The sequence below is a fragment of the Hyperolius riggenbachi genome, chromosome 12 (assembly GCF_040937935.1).
Source record: "Hyperolius riggenbachi isolate aHypRig1 chromosome 12, aHypRig1.pri, whole genome shotgun sequence".
Taxonomy (NCBI): Eukaryota; Metazoa; Chordata; class Amphibia; order Anura; family Hyperoliidae; genus Hyperolius; species Hyperolius riggenbachi.
In genome coordinates this window covers 168841458-168861942 of record NC_090657.1, presented here as the reverse complement: position 1 = coordinate 168861942, position 20485 = coordinate 168841458, and the positions used below count along the sequence as shown (strand labels likewise).

The 20485-nt window shown below is 45.0% G+C and overlaps 1 protein-coding gene across 1 annotated transcript in view; it reads left to right on the top strand.

Annotated features, from left to right (window-relative positions):
* Positions 1–17431, top strand: part of PHACTR3 (phosphatase and actin regulator 3) — a 199290-nt gene extending 181859 nt beyond the window's left edge. The window contains exons 9-12 of the mRNA XM_068264249.1: positions 10084–10145; positions 10888–11028; positions 14034–14110; positions 16913–17431. Coding sequence (XP_068120350.1) covers positions 10084–10145; positions 10888–11028; positions 14034–14110; positions 16913–16928 — 296 coding nt within the window. The 3' untranslated portion in view covers positions 16929–17431. The remainder of the gene's footprint in view (positions 1–10083; positions 10146–10887; positions 11029–14033; positions 14111–16912) is intronic.
* Positions 17432–20485: the final 3054 nt, after the last annotated feature.

The window sequence follows — 20485 nt, the reverse complement described above, 5'->3', positions numbered from 1 at the left end:
ACTGTTGTGATGTATGTTTTTCTTCATGGTGTACCCTGCAGAACTGGTGTTATTAATATAGCACAGGGACTGGCGTGCCTGGCATAGCAGAGTTAGATGGCATTTGTTACATGGTTACTGTGTTTGTGGCATGTTGTTTGCAGTACCTGACTCTAGTCTCAGGCCTGGGAGAATCCAGTTATATCAGCAGTGCCGGATGCACTTTGCTGATCCATGTCAAGGCCTGGCATACACAAGCCAATTCACAGGCAATTGATTGTAACGAATCAGTAAATTGATTATTACAAAGGAAAAACACTGCATATGCATGATGGCTTTTCTAACTAATCCTGTGTTCTGAACAAATTCCGGCAGACTTGATTGGACAGTATGGACATTCTGATTGCATCGTTTACTAGGAGTGAATATTGGCTTATGTGTGCCAGTCCTTAAGGTGTCAATTAATGATACAATTCTTGATTGTATAATCTTACTACTTTTATTTAATAAGAGGGACAACATAAAGTATCCATACAAAGTATATTCACTCAATTTACCCTTCTACGACATAGCTTTGATGAGATTGTTTAATGCAGATTGCCGATTGATGTGCATCATAAGAAACCAGACACACATCTTGGTTGGACAATTTTACAAGCTCCATGTAGTATGAGGGCCAACAGACTTTGAATTCTCTACATACAAATTGTGTAGGAAAGCTCTCATACTACATGGTAGGTGATACAATTGTCCAGTGATTGGCCGATCATAATTGGAAATGTGAAGCATGCTTTAGATCTGGCTGTGGGGTAATATACCTCGAAGTTGTTTATGCTGGCATCTAATAGGGGGCACTAGATGCTGGGGAGACTGACATCTTATAGGGGGTACTAGATGCTGGGGAGACTGACATATAGGGTTCGGTTACCAACTCTGTCAAATACATTTTTGGGCAGCACGGTGGCGTAGTGGTTAGCTCTCTCGCCTTGCAGCGCTGGGTCCCTGGTTCGAATCCCAGCCAGGGCACTATCTGCAAAGAGTTTGTATGTTCTCTCCGTGTCTGCGTGGGTTTCCTCCGGGCACTCTGGTTTCCTCCCAGATTCCAAAAACATACAGATAAGTTCATTGGCTCCCCCTAAAAAAAAAAAATTGGCCCTAGACTACAGTACTTACACTACATAATATAGACATATGGCAATGGTAGGGATTAGATTGTGAGCTCCTTTGAGGGACAGTTAGTGACAAGACAATATATATATATATATATATATATATATATATATATATATATATATACACACACACACACACTGTACAGCGCTGCGTAATATGTCGGCGCTATAAAAATACTAAATAATAATAATAATCTAATAGGGGGCACTAGATGTGCGGGAGACTGGCATCTTCTAGGGGGCACTAGATGTGGAGGAGACTGGCTACTAATAGGGGGCACTAGATGTTGGGAAGACTGGCATCTTTTAGGGGGCACTGGATGTGGTGAAAACTGGCATCTAATAGGGGGCACTAGATGCGGGGGAGCCTGGCATCTAATAGGGGGCACTAGATGTGAAGGAGACTAGCATCTAATAGGGGGTACTAAATGAGGGGGAGACTGGCATCTGATAGGGGGCACTAGATGCTGGGAAGACTGGCATCTAATAGGGAGCACTAGATGCTGGGGAGACTGGCATCTAATAGGGGCACTAGATGCGGGGGAGACTGGCGTCTGATAGGGGGCACTAAATGTGGGGGAGACTGGCATCTGATGGGGGGCACTAAATGTGGGGGAGACTGGCATCTAATAGGGGGCACTAGATGCTGGGGAGACTGGCATCTAATAGGGGGCACTAGATGCGGGGGAGACTGGCATCTGATGGGGGGCACTAAATGTGGGGGAGACTGGCATCTAATAGGGGGCACTAGATGCTGGGGAGACTGGCATCTAATAGGGGGAACTAGATGCTGGGGAGACTGGCATCTAATAGGGGGCACTAGATGCTGGGGAGACTGGCATCTAATAGGGGGCACTAGATGCGGGGGAGACTGGCATCTGATGGGGGGCACTAAATGTGGGGGAGACTGGCATCTGATGGGGGGCACTAAATGTGGGGGAGACTGGCATCTAATAGGGGGAACTAGATGCTGGGGAGACTGGCATCTAATAGGGGGAACTAGATGCGGGGTAGACTAGCATCTGATAGGGGGCACTAGATGTGGCGGAGACTGGCATCTCCTAGGGGGCACTAGATGTGAAGGAGACTGGCATCTAATAGTGGGCACTAGATGCGGGGGAGCCTGGCATCTAATAGGGGGCACTAGATGCGGGGGAGCCTGGCATCTAATAGGGGGCACTAGATGCGGGGGAGCCTGGCATCTGATAGGGGGCACTAGATGCGGGGGAGACTGGCATCTGATAGGGGGCACTAGATGCGGGGGAGAATGGCATCTGATAGGGGGCACTAGATGCGGGGGAGACTGGCATCTGATAGGGGGCACTAGATGCGGGGGAGACTGGCATCTGATAGGGGGCACTAGATGCGGGGGAGACTGGCATCTGATAGGGGGCACTAGATGCGGGGGAGACTGGCATCTGATAGGGGGCACTAGATGCGGGGGAGACTGGCATCTGATAGGGGGCACTAAATGTGGGGGAGACTAGCATCTGATAGGGGGCACTAGATGCGGGGGAGACTGGCATCTGATAGGGGGCACTAGATGTGGGGGAGACTGGCATCTAATAGGGGGTACTAGATGTGGGGGAGACTGGCATTTAATAGGGGGCACTAGATGTGGGGGAGACTGGTTGCTGCAGATAAAATGCCTTTTCCTTTAATCCGAGACTCCCTGGGTGAGGATTTTGCTTAATCAAACCAAATCCTGCTGTTATTGGAATGTAACATCCAGCCAAGCTTTAATGCCGTGGTAAATAATGGAGGGTTCACACCTTGTGGGTCATTAGTTGGGAAAAGTGCAATAAGCTTTGTGAGCTTTTCTATAATACAGTAACGTGTCAGCACTTTATAAACGTGTAGTAGGAATAATACTAAGATAAGCTCCTGTCCATATTTCAGAAAAGTCCCGTGTTCATTTGCTAACCGCACTTGGGGTGTGTCTAGAGAATCATGTGACATTTCCAAGCCAATAGTGTGATCAGACCATCAAAACATACACAGATAACTGATGTGAGAAAACTAAACTGTCTGCTGCCCATGGCAACCACATACTGGCTATTCCTACTCTCTGCTGCCCATGGCAACCACATCTTGGCTATTCATTTCAAGCAGTAAGAAGATAACTAGCGGTTTTTAACTATACCTCTCAATATCCTGATCGTGACCAGATATGAATAAATTCCCAGCCACTGGCTGGATAGTTGAAGTGAGCTTCTGGTCAGAGAAGAATAACTCCACCAGTTGCCGGTTACAGAGAAGTATAGTTTGTGAAGGCCTCATTCTTCTATAATAGATCCCTTAGCTCAGAGCAGTTATACTAACCTATGATGCTCCCTATAGGTTGCTGCAAGTAGCCTTGCCTTGTATGGAGGACCCTTATGTGAATGGTCTCCACAGCGATGCCCAGTCTCTGGGACCTGGCTGGTTGTTTCCCAGGCTCATAATACGCCACAGTTGTGCAGCAGAAGAGTTATTCCCGGTTTGAGGCCTTGGCATTTTTCTGCTCTCCACATTCCACTCTTTCCTACACCTGTCTGAAGAAGGCTGTGTTGTGACAGCTCTCCTCAGACCTATGCCTGATGACTCCAGACTGCACAAAGCCTGGTCACAGAGCTTCCCTGCCCTAATCCTTGCTGAAAGGACACCAGACACTGACGGCCTGCTGGGCGGTCACATAGAATCCTGGCCTTTACGGTGTCAATCTCCACATGGTGTCTCAGAGTATAAAAATAACTCACATCTCACTAATGAAGCAGCTCCGACATATGCCAGTCTAGTTATTGCATCACTGATACGCAATTAACAGAACTATTTATACGCAGGTGAATAGTGGATGTGCCCGGTATGTATCCCTAATAAGTTATTCCGAATGCCTGAAACCTCTTCTGACTCCTTACAAAGTGTCCACCAAGGCCCTGCTTCTGTTCTATAAGAGTCTTCCCATAGTCACTAGATTCATATTGCAGTGAATGAGCCTAACCGGAGAACCCCCACAAAGCTTTGATGGGTCCTCCATACCTCTGTACTGCCCTTCTCCAGGGTACTCTGCACTGACAGGGGTCATCTACAAGTGTGGACACCTTGACTCTACCTACCTGTAACATATGTTACCGGTACCACACTGGCTCGGAGGGTTTAGGGCCCACATGTGGCCGGAGGGGCTGCTTCCCCATAGTTACACTACTGGCTGCCTTTTTCCAGCAATTGCACCCCAAAATGTCCACAGCTCTGGGTTTGATCATAAATTAGCTTCATCACTTGCAAGCGTCTACCCATTCCTTCCATAAACACTGCTGTACATTGACATTGAGTACTTGTGGAGGTGTCCGTGGTCACCAGGTCCTAACAGAGACCCAATAAGTTGTCTAGGCAGCTTTGCTCTCTGCTCTTAAAAAGCGGCTTTGACTTTTTGACTGGCTGCCATGTTTTCCTGCAGGCCATTGTTGCCAACCATACAATCATGCTTGTACAGTCTTACCACCTCCTTTTCAGACCTACAACGGTCTGTTAGGAAATCTGAAAATTAACCATCTAGAATATTAACTATTTTTTTATTTTAGAATTCACTAATCTATCCTATGGTCTGGCCTAATCACAAACTCTCTATACAACTGTATAGTCATGTGTAAAATAAATAACCCTGTTTCTAATACTATAGCCGGAAAACCAATATCCAGAATGGACAGAAAATCATCTGCAGTACTCAAGCAAACTGCACTAAATCACTTTTTACTTGTGCTTTACTAAAGACAATTTTTTTTCTTTGAGGGTGACTTTTACAGAAAGAAAGATTAGTGGTCCTGTTGCTCATAGCAACAATATTAATTGTGGCTGATCCATCAAAACTGGAGCAAACAATCAGAATGACAGTTTTAGTTGTCTGAATCCAGATTTGTTGCTCTTATTTTTGAATAAACCAGCAATCTTGTTTAATATTCCTAAAATGAACTAGAAACAACAAATGAAAACTGATTGGTTGGTTGTCATGGTCAATGCAAAATTTAATTTGGTTACTATAAGAGAATACATTGTAATTCCAGCTCATTGTGAAAAATAGTGGAAAAGTATCTGATAAAAAGTGCCCATATATAGAACTCTATTTTCATTTCAGCAATTAAGCTATCGACTTCATTGGATGTGGTCGATTGAGTAGTGGCCCACACAGTGCACGCGAGATCCTGGGGATTCTTCTTCACTAATCAATCTGAACAATCGATACTGTCAATTGAAATCACATGAGCAATAGCTAATTTCTTTACAATCGGCGGATATTTTCCATTCTGCCCGATGTAAATGTATCGATTTTGTCGAGATATCTATCAATTTCCATTGTTTTAGAAAAAGTTACATAATCATTTTATCAGAATGGTGGAAAATGGATTAACTTGAATGGTGGGCTGAACAGGAAAATTAAATGATGTATGGTCATCTTAAAGGACAACTGAAGTGAGAGAGATAGAAGTTGCCATATTTATTTCCTGTTAAACAATACCAGTTGCCTGGCAGCCCTGCTGATCTCTTTGGCCACAGTAGTGTCTGCATCACACCAGAATCAAGCATGCAGGTTATCTCGTCAGATCTGACAATGTCAGAAATACCTGATCTGCTGCATGCTTGTTAAGGGTCTATGGCTAAAAGTATAAGAGGCAGAGGATCAGCAGGGCAGCCAGGGACCCAGTATTGTTCAAAAGGAAATCAGTATGGCAGCCTCCATATCCCTCTCACTTCAGTTGTCCTTTAAGAATAAAATCTGTTGCGGTGTAGAGAGTTATCGAGCAGCACAGTGAACTCTCTGATGAGAAGCTTTTTCCTAGAAGAGGCCAGTCTATCCCTCATGTAAAGAGCTTGTCGAGGACATTTATATGTTACATAATGGATGTGTGATGCCTTGCTGGTACAAGAGCTGGCTGCCCATGTGGCACAATCACTGTATAGTGGAGAGGTGGCCTCTGTACATAATGGAAGCACAGCGGAGCCCATAATAAGAGGCATTAACCAGGTATTCCTGAGATGAAGCCTTGTCCTCTTATCTCCATAGAAACTCCAAAACCCCGAGTCGTGATAACATAATCCTCTGCAGGCAGTAAAACGCAACTGCGAGGAAGGGGATTGATGTGCTCTCACATAGGAGGCGGCTCTTTCTATTCAGCTTTCCATTAATTAGAGCTCTGAGAAAATGTCAAATTAAAACAGTAACTGCAGTGTTATCCAAGAAGCCACTGCCTAGCAGTATTCTTTCTCTAAATAAAGATAGGTATTTACACAGGACAGATATACTGACACTGTTGCTAGGCAGACCAGATTACAGCACCACTGGTAGTAATCAGTAGAGTGATTGACAGTGCTATTGGGCTACACATCTGCCATTATGCTGCATCTGATCATGTGATCGTCTTATGGCAGGGAAGGCGTGGCTTTGGAGCGGTCTGGTGTTAGAACTTCCTTTCTCTAGTTACCTTGCAACTCACCTGCAACTCTGTGAATGAATACATTCTGGGTTTGTTGCGTCAGATTACTTCACACTATTTAGTAATCTGTTTCTAGCTAGAGCCTCCAGATGTCACCCTGTCTTTCCTACGACAGTGGTTGTAGATAGCAGGACACCCAAACACCTGGTGGTTTCTGGCCACCAGCCATAGTCAGTGGGATGTTAATAATGTTGGCTTGGTATTGGCCCGATCCAAATCAACAGGAAGTGTAATTGCATAAGATTTGCATACAATTGCAATTAGCTTCTCTACCAATCATACAATAATGGAGTGACCCACAGAGCACGGTTGGGGGGGTTGTTTTTGTAATGGGCACCTTACAGTAGAAATCAGGTTACCAAACAATGTCTCCATCCTTTCCACACAGTCAGGTCCCTTACATACCTGGCATACAGTCTGGGGGCGGTTTTCGGTGGGGATGCCCGTTAATTTATCAGTTATAGTGTTTTTGAAGAAGGCGAGGAAGTAGATATTTTCTTGCAGCTGTTTTCCTATAATAAATCTCTAGAGAGGTGAGCGGAGTCCTGGCAGGAGAAATGCTGTACGAGTTTATATTACATGCCAGCTCTGTGCTGTCTGCACACCTGGCTGCTTTCAGGGCTTTCCCTAAACGCTGCGCTGATAGCAGCCGTCCCTGGGTATTTTGATGGAGTCGCTGTAACAGTGACCTGAATCTTTATTTAGCGGACAGCTCCAAAAATAGAAGTTTGGTTTACTACAATCCTACGGCAGATAATGGATTCCACCCACCAGCACTGCAGCAGGAGCTATATATAGCCGCCGCGCAGAGGCGTTCTGTGGAATCTTAATGTTACTAGGAGAACGTGAAGTGTCTCCTAAGGAAAGACCCCGCCACACAGACCCCCCTCCTCATCTCAGCAAGCAGCCGGTCTTCCCCAGCCATCGCTTGTTCCATCAGCCAAACCACTGATCTCCCTGGCCTCAAGCATGGCCTGCTGATAGTATATTTATTGCTGTATCTATCAGCAGGCCATGCTTGAATTTAGGGAAATCTCTGAATTATATATCTTTATGTAGGAAGAGGATGCTAGAGATCTATCAAGCAGAAAGGGGGTCCATTTTTAGTCCAGTATTTAGATGGTTAGAAAGAGAAGGGGTTAAATGAAAGGTCTGTAGGTAACTATGCTTGCTTGCCAAAATATTTTATGTAGTGGGGGAAATAAAAAATTAATTATGTAAAATACGGTAAGTGATCTGTGCAGGCCTGGTGACTAAATCCGATCACGCATCTTAAGGTGCCCATCAATGATATACCGTAATCCTGAATGTACAATATTATCATATCAATGTAGTAGAAGGATAAACTGAGTCATTGGATACTTTAGGCAGTCCCTCATATAACCGAGAAGTGGTGAGATTGTGCAATTAAAGGACTCTAACTCTATTTTCCTATAAGATTGACTATTTGATAATTTTATCAGATTGGTGTCGAATCGATTGTTTCATTTTACTCAGTCAATGGAAATTGGCAGATATCTGGTTGAGTCTACTAATTTACTTGATCGGGCAGGATGGAAAATATTGGTTGATCGTAAAGAAATTGACTACTGTTCACATGATTTCGATCAACCCCAAATCGATTTTTGGTGTCAGAGCATGGAGGCACAACATCATTCAGATCGATTTAGTAGAGGGGAATTGCATAGGACCGCCTCTTTCAGTTTGTGGGGCACGAGTCAGTCACCCACACTAAGCGATAGACTTTATTGGGCGATTGACTTCAATTGGTCAATAGAGAGTTGAGTAAAGTATGGGTACCTTAAATGACAGCGGAGAGGTATGTGGAGGCTGCCATATTTCCTTTTAACCTCCTTGCCGGTTCAATTCCTCCGGCAAGGAGGCAGCGCAGGAGGTTTTTTTTTTTTTTTTTAAATGATGTAGCGAGCCTAGGGCTCGCTACATGATAGCCGCTGAGCGGAGGCATCCCCCCACCCACTCCGATCGCCTTCGGCGATCAGAGTAAGCAGGAAATCCCGTTCAGAACAGGATTTCCTGCAAGGCTTCCCCGGTCGCCATGGCGACGGGGCGGGATGACGTCACCGACGTCATAGTGTCATAGGGAATCCCGATCCGCCCCTCAACGCTGCCTGGCACTGATTGGCCAGGCAGCGCAGGGGTCTGGGGCGGGGGGAGCGACTTGGCGCGGCGGATCGGCGGCGATCGGAAATTACAAGCAGCTAGCAAAGTGCTAGCTGCTTGTAACAAAAAAAAAATTATGCAAATCGGCCCAGCGGGGCCTGAGAAATTCTTCTGCGCAGGTTACCCCGAACTGAGTTCGGGATAACCGGCAAGGAGGTTAAACAATGCCCATCGGTGGCAAGCGGCAGTACGCAGCTAGCAAAGTGCTAGCTGCGTGCAATAAAAAAATAATTGTGAAAATCTGTTCAGCGGAGCGTGAGAAATTCTCCTGCGCAGGCTACCCTGAGCTGAGCTCGGGATAACCGGCAAGGAGGTTAAGCAATACCAGTTGCCTGGCAGCACTGCTGGTCTGTTTGGCTGCAGTAATTACTGAATCACACCAGAAACAAGCATGCAGATAATTTTGTCGGATCTGACAATGTCAGAAACACCTGATCTGCTGCATGCTTGTTCAGGGTCTGTGGCTAAAAGTATTAGCAGAGGATCTGCATGGCTGCCAGGCAACTTGTATTGCTTAAGAGGGAACAAATATGGCAGCCTCCATATCCCTCATTTCAGTTGTAAAATTTAGAAAAAAGAAATATTTTTATGTGCTTACATGCATTTTTAGAGTAAAATGAGCTACATTACTTTTCTCCTATGTTGTTGTCACTAACAGTAGGTAGGAGAAATCTGACAGAACTGACAGGTTTTGAACTAGCCCATCTCCTCATGGGGGATTCTCAGCATGGCCTTTATAAACACACTCCCTGAAAAAGATCTATACAAAGATGCTGGCCAGCTTCCCTGCTCGCTGCACACTCTTTTGGCAGTTGTTCAGAGCAACTACCATTTACTAAGTTCTCTTGAAAATAAAGAAAATACTGAGAATTCCCCATGAGGAGATGGTTAGTCTAAAACCTGTCGGTTCTGTCAGATTTTTACTACCTACTGCAAGTGACAGCAACAAAGCAATAAAGTAACCTATGGGCATTTTACTCCGGAAGAAACATTCCTATTTGTATGTATTTACATGTACGGTATTTGAAATGGTATGATTTTTGTGATAGTGGTCCTTTAAATGCTATCTATGAGTGCTATAGGACACTGCGGTCATTGGATTGAACATAAAAATCATGATTTAATTGACCACTTCATGTGATGAGAAATGCCATTAGGAAATTGCTGTTCAGTGCAGAACAGAGTGATAAATCCAGAGGCCACAGAGACATGCGACTGTACACTATCTCATGTAATGTATGGAATGGCGTGCTTTATAATCACACTACCTTTTCCTTCCACAGAGAGAAACGATCAGACAGAGCAAGAAGAGAGGCGGGAAATCAAGCAGAGGCTGACCAGGAAGGTAGGTGACCAAATGACGTAATCATCAGCCACTTCCTGTTTCATAGACTCTGTCTGAGGAGCTTGCAGCCTATATCCCATTGAGTCTGTGCCCTTTATAGTTTGATCAGTAGGAATAATGTAATTCCATGAGCAGTGCCCACATCCACACGTCACAAAATTCCCTCTGGTCATGTGATCAAACAAAATGTCAATTTAGCTATTTTAGCTGTGAAAGGCTTATTTCATATACTGTACCTAACAAAGTAATTGAGCCCTCTGTTTACCTGGCTGCTTTTGGATGTGTGCCCTGGATGTAGTGCTGTAACTGGCACACGCAGGGCATCATTCACAGCAGTGACACTTCCAGAACAACAGGGAAACCCACCCAGCAATCTCTGCATTGACCAGACTCCTCGCTGCACACTGCTGCCACGCAATTCTGGCTCTTAACCGTCACAGCAGGACTCCACCTATAGCAATAACTGGGGACCCCAGCGATCTCCGACATACCTCGCCTCTGTCACACTGATCTGAAAGCCCAAGCGATCTCTGACACACCTCGCTGATCTCTGGCACGCACCTCGCCTGCTTCACTGATCTGAAAGCCCAAGCGATCTTTGACATACCTCGCCTCTGTCTCACTGATCTTAAAGCCAGAGTGATCTCTGTCACACACCTCACTTCTGTCTCACTGATCTGAAAGCATCTTCTGCACGAATTACATGCTGAATGTGCAACTAATGATATTTATTTCCCTGCAGCTCAATCAGCGGCCGACAGTAGACGAACTGCGAGAGAGAAAAATCCTGATACGGTTTAGCGATTATGTGGAGGTGGCAAAAGCTCAGGATTACGATAGACGAGCAGACAAGCCATGGACCAGATTATCTGCGGCAGACAAGGTACCAGCCATGTGATGTAAGGGGAATTACATGCTGGGGACAGGAAACTGGAGCAGCACTATGTCAGTCTGGGGTCATACAGCTCTGTTACACTGCTCATTTGGGGTCTGCAGGCACCTGTAACTGGCCTAAGAGATTTACCCAGTCCTTAGCCACACAGGAAATGAGACATTCTCCCAAACTGCTGCACAAACTACTACCCTTGCTTTGCTTTATAGTGGGAAACAGTTATATAGTAGTCCCTTTTTCCTTTAAGACTACTTGAGTATGCATTAAAGGGGTGCTGTGGAGGGGGTTAAAAAGACAAAATCCGACACTTACCTGTGGCTTCTATTGGCCCCCTGCAGCTGTCATGTCCTGCGCTGTCCTCCTACCATTCCCCGCCGCCGGTCCCGGTGTAATCTAGTGTCTACCTAGACTGCAGCTGTGCGGCCGTGCTTGTTCCCGCACGTGTCATTGGCAGCTTACTGCACAGGCACAATACAAGAAAACTTTGTACTCTGCCTGCGCTGTAAGCTCCCGATGGCACGCGCGGGAGCGAGCACTATTCGTCTATTTAGACGAATATTACATCGGGACCGGAGGCGGGGAACTGAGGATTGTAGAAGGATGGTGCGGAATATTACAGCTGTAGGGAGCCAATAGAAGCCCTAGGTAAGTTTCGGATTTTGTCTTTTGAGCCCCTCCACAGAACCCCTTTAAAACCAGTGTTCCCAACCCTGTCCTCACATACCATCATTAATGCATGTTTTGTGGCAATCCGCAAAGTGATATATTCAGCTCTGCTGAGACACTAATTAGCCCACATGAGGAGGTTTGTGGTTTCCTGCAAAACATGTACTGTTGGTGGGCCTCCAGGACAGGGTTGGGGAACTCTACATTAAAGGATACCCGAGGTGAACAAATTAATGAAGTGTAATGTAGCTAGAGGTTAGTTCAGTGCTGTGTACCTACAGTGCATCAAGGGGTAGTGAAGTGTAGCTTAGACAGCTGGGAGGAGGGGGGGGTGGGGGGGTGGGTGGGTTCATAAGATGTGCCTGGTTTAGCATCCCCCCCCCTTTTTTTGCCCTCTACACCTTGGTGTCTTATAGCCGCAGCTTCTTATATTATGACTAGTGCTGTGAACTGTCCAGGAGAGGTCTGCCAGGCTATGTAGGAGTGTGCTGATTTATGTTATACATACGGGCTCTTATTCAATTCACTTTTCCTTGTAAAGGTGGCCACTAATGGTTCAATTTCTAGCAAAAAATCATTTGAGCGATCAGATAACTCTGATCGGATTAGTTATAAATAATTTAATTATGAAATCAGTCCTATGATTGGATTTTCCTCGAACTATAATTTGGATTTTCTTGTCTATGTTGATAGATAGGAAACAAAGATTGTTTTGTTAATGGTGTAGTCAACGATGTATTACCATATGTCACTTCCGATCAGAATTATCAGATTGCACAAATTATTTTTTGTCAGAAATTGGATCGTTAGTGGTCACCTTAAGTTTTTTTCTCTGATATGCTCACAACTTCTCAATAAAATGCCTGACGTGAGAAGAATATGGTGGCTGCCATATTTGTTTTCTTTTAAGCAATACCAGTTGCCTGGCAGCCCTTCTGATTTATTTGGCTGCAGAAGTGTTTGTATAACTGCAGAAACAAGCATGCAGCTAATCTTGTCAGATCTAACAATGTTAGAAACACATGATCTGCAGCATGGTTGTTTAGGATCCATGGCTAAAAGAATTAGGGGCAGAGAATCGGCAGGACTGCCAGGCAACTGGTATTGTTTAAAGGGACTGACCTCTAAAAATAAACGAAAATGGTACTCACCTGGGGCTTTCTGCAGTCCACCACCGTAGATCGGGATGTTCCCCGGCGTGGTCCTGGCTCCTCCGCTGCATACCGCACTGCCGACACCCGGGCCGAGTGTCAGACTCCCACTTCCTGAACGGGGACACTCTTCGTCATTACGCTGGCCGATGTGCGTCATCACGGCGGCCGGCGTGACAGTACTGCGCATGCGCGGTCAAATCGAGCATGCGCAGTACTGTCACGCCAGCCGCCGTGATGATGCGCAGCGCCCGGGGTAATGATGAAGAGCGTCCTTATTCAGGAAGTGGGAGCCCGGCGTGGGTGTCCCCGTTGCGGTATGCGGCGGAAGAACCGGGAGAAGAGCCAGGAGGACGCAGAGGGACCTTCCGGCCTACGGTGGGCTGGGGAGAGCCCTAGGTAAGTACCATTTTCATATATTTTTAGAGATCAGACTCCCTTTAAAAGGAAATAAATATGGCAGCCTCCAAATACCTCTTGTTACAGTTGTCCTTTAAGCCACCAGCAAGCAGGAAAATACTCCTGCTGCACTTTTCACCTACCTTTGTTTTTTTTCCATTCACAGAATGCTGAAAAGTTATTTTAAACACAATATAAAAAATTAGAAAACTTAAAGGGAAGTTTACGGTAAAAAAATAAGTTTTTAACTTACCTGGTGCTTCTTCCAGCCCCCTGGACTTATACTGTGCCCACAATGTCCTCCTGATCCCCTCCAGGCAGCAGCAGCGACCCCCACAAAACTACCCAGTCACCGGCTTCTGTGCATGCGCTGCCCCAATTTCCGTGTACTGTGCACGCACAGAAGGCTCCAGACCGCAGGAGTGTGATCAGAGTGTGTGCGGCTCAGGCCGGGCATGTGCAGTAACCACTGATTGGTGGCGATCGGCTAGCTTCTTGCGGGGGTCGCGGCTGATGACCGGAGGCATCAGGTGGACATTGTGTGCGTAGTATCCAGGGGGCTGGAAGAAGGCACAGATAAGTTAAAATAATGTTGTTGTTTTTTTGCCATAGGCTTCCATTTAAGAGAAAAGTGAATTGCATGGGGGCCAGTGACTGTCTAGGAAGTATTGGGATAAAGTTCAGGCAGAGTGTGACGTCTCATGTTTAATTGTCTCCTGTAATCCTCACTGCTCTATCTGCAGGATAATCCAACTAAAAGCACTTTGTCTGTTTTTGCAGGCTGCTATTCGGAAAGAACTTAATGAATATAAAAGCAATGAAATGGAAGTCCACGCTTCAAGCAAACACTTGACCAGGTACGTGATTGGATAGAATGGATGGAGGATTACTGATAGGATTTATACAGATAGGCTGTACATCTTCATGTAGGCTGTTTATGTAAGGATTATAGTGCTCTCTGTTACATAATGCAGTATCACTAGTCACTGTAACGGTGTGTACATGCCTTTGATGGATGTCGCTTGTTGGGGATTGATACGCACTGTCACATACACAGGAAAGAGTTAATGTGGGGGGGTCTGGTGTCGGCCATACTTGTTAAGTTATGTGGGAGTAATACTTAAGTTTGAGAAATTGACGTCTGTGATTGGATAGTTGGCCATAGATGTAAGGTACAGTGTCACTATATAACTGTACTTATGCACATCAGTGTGTTTATCTGTCTGCTGGCAAATGCTCCAATCCATGTTAGCAGACTCTCCTCCAATCTCCTCCCTGGAGGTGGAATATCTACATCGAGGCTTTTCACACATTGGGGTCGATTCATCAAATTGTGTTTAATATTGCTGTGCATACATAGCGCATGGTAACATTCCTGTAGCGTACGCACGTAACTACCGAACAATACGTTGTAGCGTGACTACAGTGCTCCTGTAGCATGTCCGTTACTATGGTAATGTGTGTGCTACTGGAGCACCGTGGTCACGCTACGACGTATTGCACAGTAGTTAAGTGCATACGTTACAGGAATATTACCGCACAATGTTGTAGTGTGACTGCGGTGCTCCTGTAGCACACACATTACCATAGTAACGAAATGCTACAGGAGCACCGCGGTCACGCTAAGACGTATTGCGTATTAATATTCCTGTAGCGTATGCACATAACTACTGTGCAATACGTCTCGGCGTGACCGCGGTGCTCCTGTAGAATGTCCATTACTATGGTAATGTGTGTGCTACAGGAGCACCGGTCACGCCAAGGCGTATTGCACAGTAGTTATGTGCGTACGCTACAGGAATATTACCACGCAATATGTTGTAGCGTGACCGCGGTGCTCCAGTAGCATAGTAATGGCCATGCCACAGGAGCACCGTGGTCACGCTATGACGTACTGCACGGTACTTGTGTGTACACTACAGGAATGTTACCATGCACAGCAATATTAACACAATTTGATGAATCAACCCCAAAGTGTGAAAGGAGCCTCTGTAGATATTCCACCTCCAGGAAGGAGATTGCAGGAGAGTTTGCTGCCAAATGCTGCAATCCCTGTAAGCAGACAGCTAAACACACTGATGTGCACAAGTACAGTTACATAGTGACATTGACTGCTGTGATTGGATAGTTAACCATAGCTGTAAGGTGCAGTTTCTCAAAGTCAGGTATTACTCCCATATAACTTAATAAGTATGGCTGACACCAGACCTCCTGTATTGTGACTCTTTCCTGTGTATGTGACATAAGTTAGAGTAAATGTAGGCTTTATGCACCATTCATGCACAGCAGCTGTAAGACACACAATGTTGTACCTTACTACAAAGCATGATGTGTCTGTTGCCTTGCAGATACCTTTGTGATTGGAACACAACATTGTTCCATGAAGGCATGTGTATGGAAATGGACATGCCATGTATTGTGTTAATTTAATGCAACACACAGACTAGTTTAAAGCTGGCCATATACTATGGGCAATCTCGGAGGATCAGTCTGATCACATTTCTCATTTAGCTGAAAATCTATTGAAAATCTGTGCTACTCTCACCTTTTGCTGACACGGCACTTCTCCGTCTCTCCACTCCCAGTTAGCTGTGTGTACCAAGACTGAACACTAGAGGACAAACACTAGGGGCATTGTGGCACATACCATACATGACCAGTAGAGGCCTCTAGTGTTAGTCACGTGATATGCAGCTCCCTGGGAGAGAAGACATGGATGGAGTCACCAGCGGTCAGGTGACATTAGCTCCGCTGCTGCTTCAGCCCAAAATCAAACACTGCTACTGACATGCTCTCACACTGCTAATAAAGCAAAATCTTCCATTTGCTGTAATTGACCAAATCAATCAATTTTGATGGAAAAATTGATATAGAACAATTTGCAGCATTGATTTTGAACAGATGTAATAAAATTTGGCTGGCTATCGATAAAAAATATTGACTAGTATATGGCCAACTTATGCTGGGGCTGTGCAGGTACTGCAGTCACCCCCAGGAGGATGGAAATTGCCCTGGCAGATGCAAGATGCTTGTATTGCAGACACAGGAGGGCATTCTGTGATAAAGGCATGAATCATTGACTCATCAAAGCCAGCAGTTCAATAAAGGACAGCTATTGCAAAAAAAATTTAAAGATTAAATTTATAGTGTATTTTATTCTGGGACAAATGTAGATCTGATACACATTTTTAGTTTTTCCCATCTTGGACTAGTCCAAAATCTGTCAGCCAATCTCCTCATGGGGGATTTAGTATTTCTTTCTTTTCAAAAGAACTCTCTGGAAAGGACCTTTACAACGGTGATAGAAAGCCAGTCTCCCCCTGTGCACACTATTCTGGAGTGTACCACTGCCATCCAGTGAGTGCTTTTGAAAATAAAGTATTCCTCAGAATCCATCATCAGATGATGGATTAATCTAAAACCTGTCAGATGTCTACTGCCTAATGTAAGTGACAGGAACATAGGAAAAACGTGATTTATAGTGCATTTCACTCTAGGACAGATGTATAGCTAATACACGTGTATTTAAATTCTACAATTTTTTCACAATAGTGGTCCTTTAATGCAGGATTTCACCTTAAAAATGAAAAAGCTGCACAATGATTTTTTCAGTAGGTAATTGTAAAGTGGCTAACCTCCTTTCCGGTCTTCTCTTGCAGGTATCACAGACCGTAACACTCTTTACATGTGGGAAGAACGGTCCTACTTTGCAGTTTCCAATAACTGAACATGTTCCAGGAGGAGCAGTGAGGTTCAGTTGTGAAGTTGAGTGTCTGGCACTCAGAAATTTCTGTGGAGAGTAATTGTGGGCGATCCGGAGCGATTGCTACACTCCCTGCGAGGAATGGCTAGGAAATGACGGCGCATGTGTGGGGGACTGATCAGCCCTATCCGGGGAAAGGATACACACGCAAAACAAAGAGTGGGTGTCGCTGAGAGACACTGGATGGACTCTAGTTTGACGCTGTGCATGGCGACATCATTATGGACAACGCAGCCTGCACATCTATCAGTATTACATCGACACGTCCGCCTTGTCACACTTTCTTTGTAAATGTCATGCTGCGGCAACGTATTTTCATGTTTTATATTTATTCTTTTTTTTTTAAATGATGTCCTAAACGGTTACATTTTCCTGGTTACGTTTATCTTATTAAAAAAAGTTCAACATTGCTGAACATGCCTCTGAGCATCTCATATGTACAAGGTATATACTGGGAGAGGATGCAGGGCACTTTCACACTTGTGCACTTTACTAGTGCTTTCAGCATCGCTCAAAAGCGCTGGTGTTTCAAAAAGCGCTTGTTCAATGTATTGTCTATGGTTCTGTTCTCATCTAAGCGTTTAACGTTTTGCTGAAACGCAAACACGTAGCATGCAGCATTTTCTGAACGATTGGCGTTTCAATGTAAAGTATCAGCTATTAGCTAATCACTGAAAAACCGCTTTCTATACAGTGAACAATCGCTTAGCGCTTGTGTTTAGCGATTTAAGGTGTGAATGGGCCCTTAGGGCTCTTTCATACGGGCAGCTGAAGGAGGAGAATCCCCAGCATGTCCTCTGCTCCCTTGCACTGGCCAGGTGCTTGGCAGTGCTCTGTACCAGCGGTAGACGAGCACACATCCCTGACAGGCATTACATTACTACCGCTGTGGGATGTAGGAATAGTCAATGACATGCTAATAATTCTTGTTGCATTTTATGGTCCAATTGCAAACTACATAACCTTAGCATGTCAGTGACTATCCTTAGCCTTCTGAGATGGTCAATGACACCCTACTAATTCAACTTCCATGCAAAGTGTATGCAGTCTGTAATTGGTTTTATTATGATTGGCAGAGGGTGTTTTCAAATGACTGAATTCCAAGATACATGCCAGCTGGCATTCCTAGCACCTCACTGACCATCCCTACGCCTAGGCTGAGAATGTGCACAAGACTCCACCCCTGTACACAGGACTCTGCCCCTGTACATTGGGCACCGGGCTCTGCCTATAAAGCAGTGATATATACAACAACGGCAGCTGGGTCACTACACACTGGAATAGAAGCCTCTCTGTTTGCCAGGAATGATCTCTGCATGGCTACGAAGCATTCACTGTGCTCAGCCCTAATAACCTCAGGCTTATACAGTAATCATCTTATGAGATAATCAGCCCTCAGCCGGAAACATATCATAATGTCATAAATATGGGAACAGAGAGCGATTGTTGCTTCAGAGAAGGGGAAGCAGCCACTTTCCACTGCCAGTCACTAATGACAATTAGAATATGACTGGCTCTCTCTATTCACAGTCATATCATAATTCTTCCCACTTGTGTGAAAATTATAATATTGGACCCTAAAGCCTGATATGCACATCCAATTTTGATTGGCCAATCACTGTCCTATTTTATCACCTCCATATAGTATGAGTATGAACAGATTGTGTAGATACAATCTGTTAGCCCTCATACTACATGCAGGCTGTAAAATTGGCCAATCAAAATGGAAGGTGTGTACCCTGCTTAAAGAGAACCCAAGGTGTGTTTGAAAAGTCCTATTAGGACACAAAGGCAAGTGCTGTGTATAATGAGCAGCCTCTGTGTCCTTACAGACTGTCTACAGGCTCTCCCCCCGGGCTCTGCTGTCCCCCATAAAAAACCCACCAGGCTAGCGACACGCAGATTGTCGCTGTTTACCTAAGGCTGTCAGTCACCGCCACTCCCCTGCCTCCCCTATAGCGCGGCTCCCCGCTTGTGTCCCTTCCCTCCCCACCTCCGTAAGCCGATTGGAGGAAGCTTACGGATGCGGGGAGGAAAGGGACACAGGCGGGGAGCCGCACTATAGGGGAGGCAGGGGAGTGGCGGTGACTGACAGCCTTAAGTAAACAGCCAGCTAGCGACAGTCGCCGCAGCTCCTCGGCCTCCTCTATAGTGCGCCTACCTGCTCTCTTTAAATTTATTCCTTTGACCAGCAAAGGCAAACACTGATTCGTTGCTGGGAGACCACTAATCATGGTGGCAGCACTCTGACACACATCATACAGATGGCTGGCTAAGACATGACAGCAGCCATATGATGATCAGGGAGTAGCAATGGAAGCATCACCAAACCGCAACAACCTCACTGCAATGGTCGGAGTCCATCACCAGGCATAACTATGTACTAATCCATGCTATAGACCATACTGTAGACACACTACGCTTTAAAAAAAAAAAAAAACGCTCCCATTGACTTGCATTAAAATCATGGTAAAACTTCGATCACAATTTTTTTTTCGCGATTGTGGCGATTTTAATGCAAATCAATGATAGCTTTAAAAAAAACAAAAAAAAAAAACGCTCAGAAAGCACAGCTGGTTAGAAAAGCACTCAGAAAGCGCTTATAGTGTGTCTACAGCCTCAACCATGCTGCTGGTGTGACCCCGACTCTGCCAGCCCACACTGATTTTTTCCCCCCAAAGAAAAGCCGTAACTATCAATAGATTTCAGGCAAAACAATGGGATCCATTTCTTATCAAACAGCAAAGCCTTGTATGTTACCTGCATATAGTAGAGAATCTGTCCCCAATTATTCACATCTCATGGACCATTCCTATTGGCTGCCACGCTGTCCCCAGGGAACCAATCATTAGCCTTCCTACTCTGAGGAGCACTGTGCAGAGTTCCGGTTCAACCTGCAAGAATTCCACTCACTGCAGAACATTAATGCCTGGTACACACCATGCACACGGGTCCAATAGAAAGATGATCAGACCTGCTGGAAATTGTATAATTGATTCTGATATCCGATCAATTTTCTAATCCATTTTTCCAATCAGACCGTTTGGAAATTATCTATTCGACCCATCTATCTGACATTGCATGTAGTGTACCAGGCATAACAGCCTTCATGATCTGAAGAGGAGTTTTATAGTCTCAGCAGTGAATGGGGGGGGGGGGGGGGGGTCCATACTTTTTATCAATATATATATTACAAAACACAAATACATCGCAAAAACATAACATGTCAACCTTTACTATTCTCACTTGTACAGCTAACACCATCGTACATAGAGCATTAACATATAAAGAACACCATAAATAATGTATGAAAATAAAAATTCATGAACAACAAGAATACACACTAAGGGTCACACTGATGAGATCGTATGGGAATTGTCCTTACGCAATTTCATAGAGAATAGAAGTCATCCTAAAAAAATCCAGCTTTGAATCTTTGTGTGACTCTACAGCCCCTAAATATCTAACC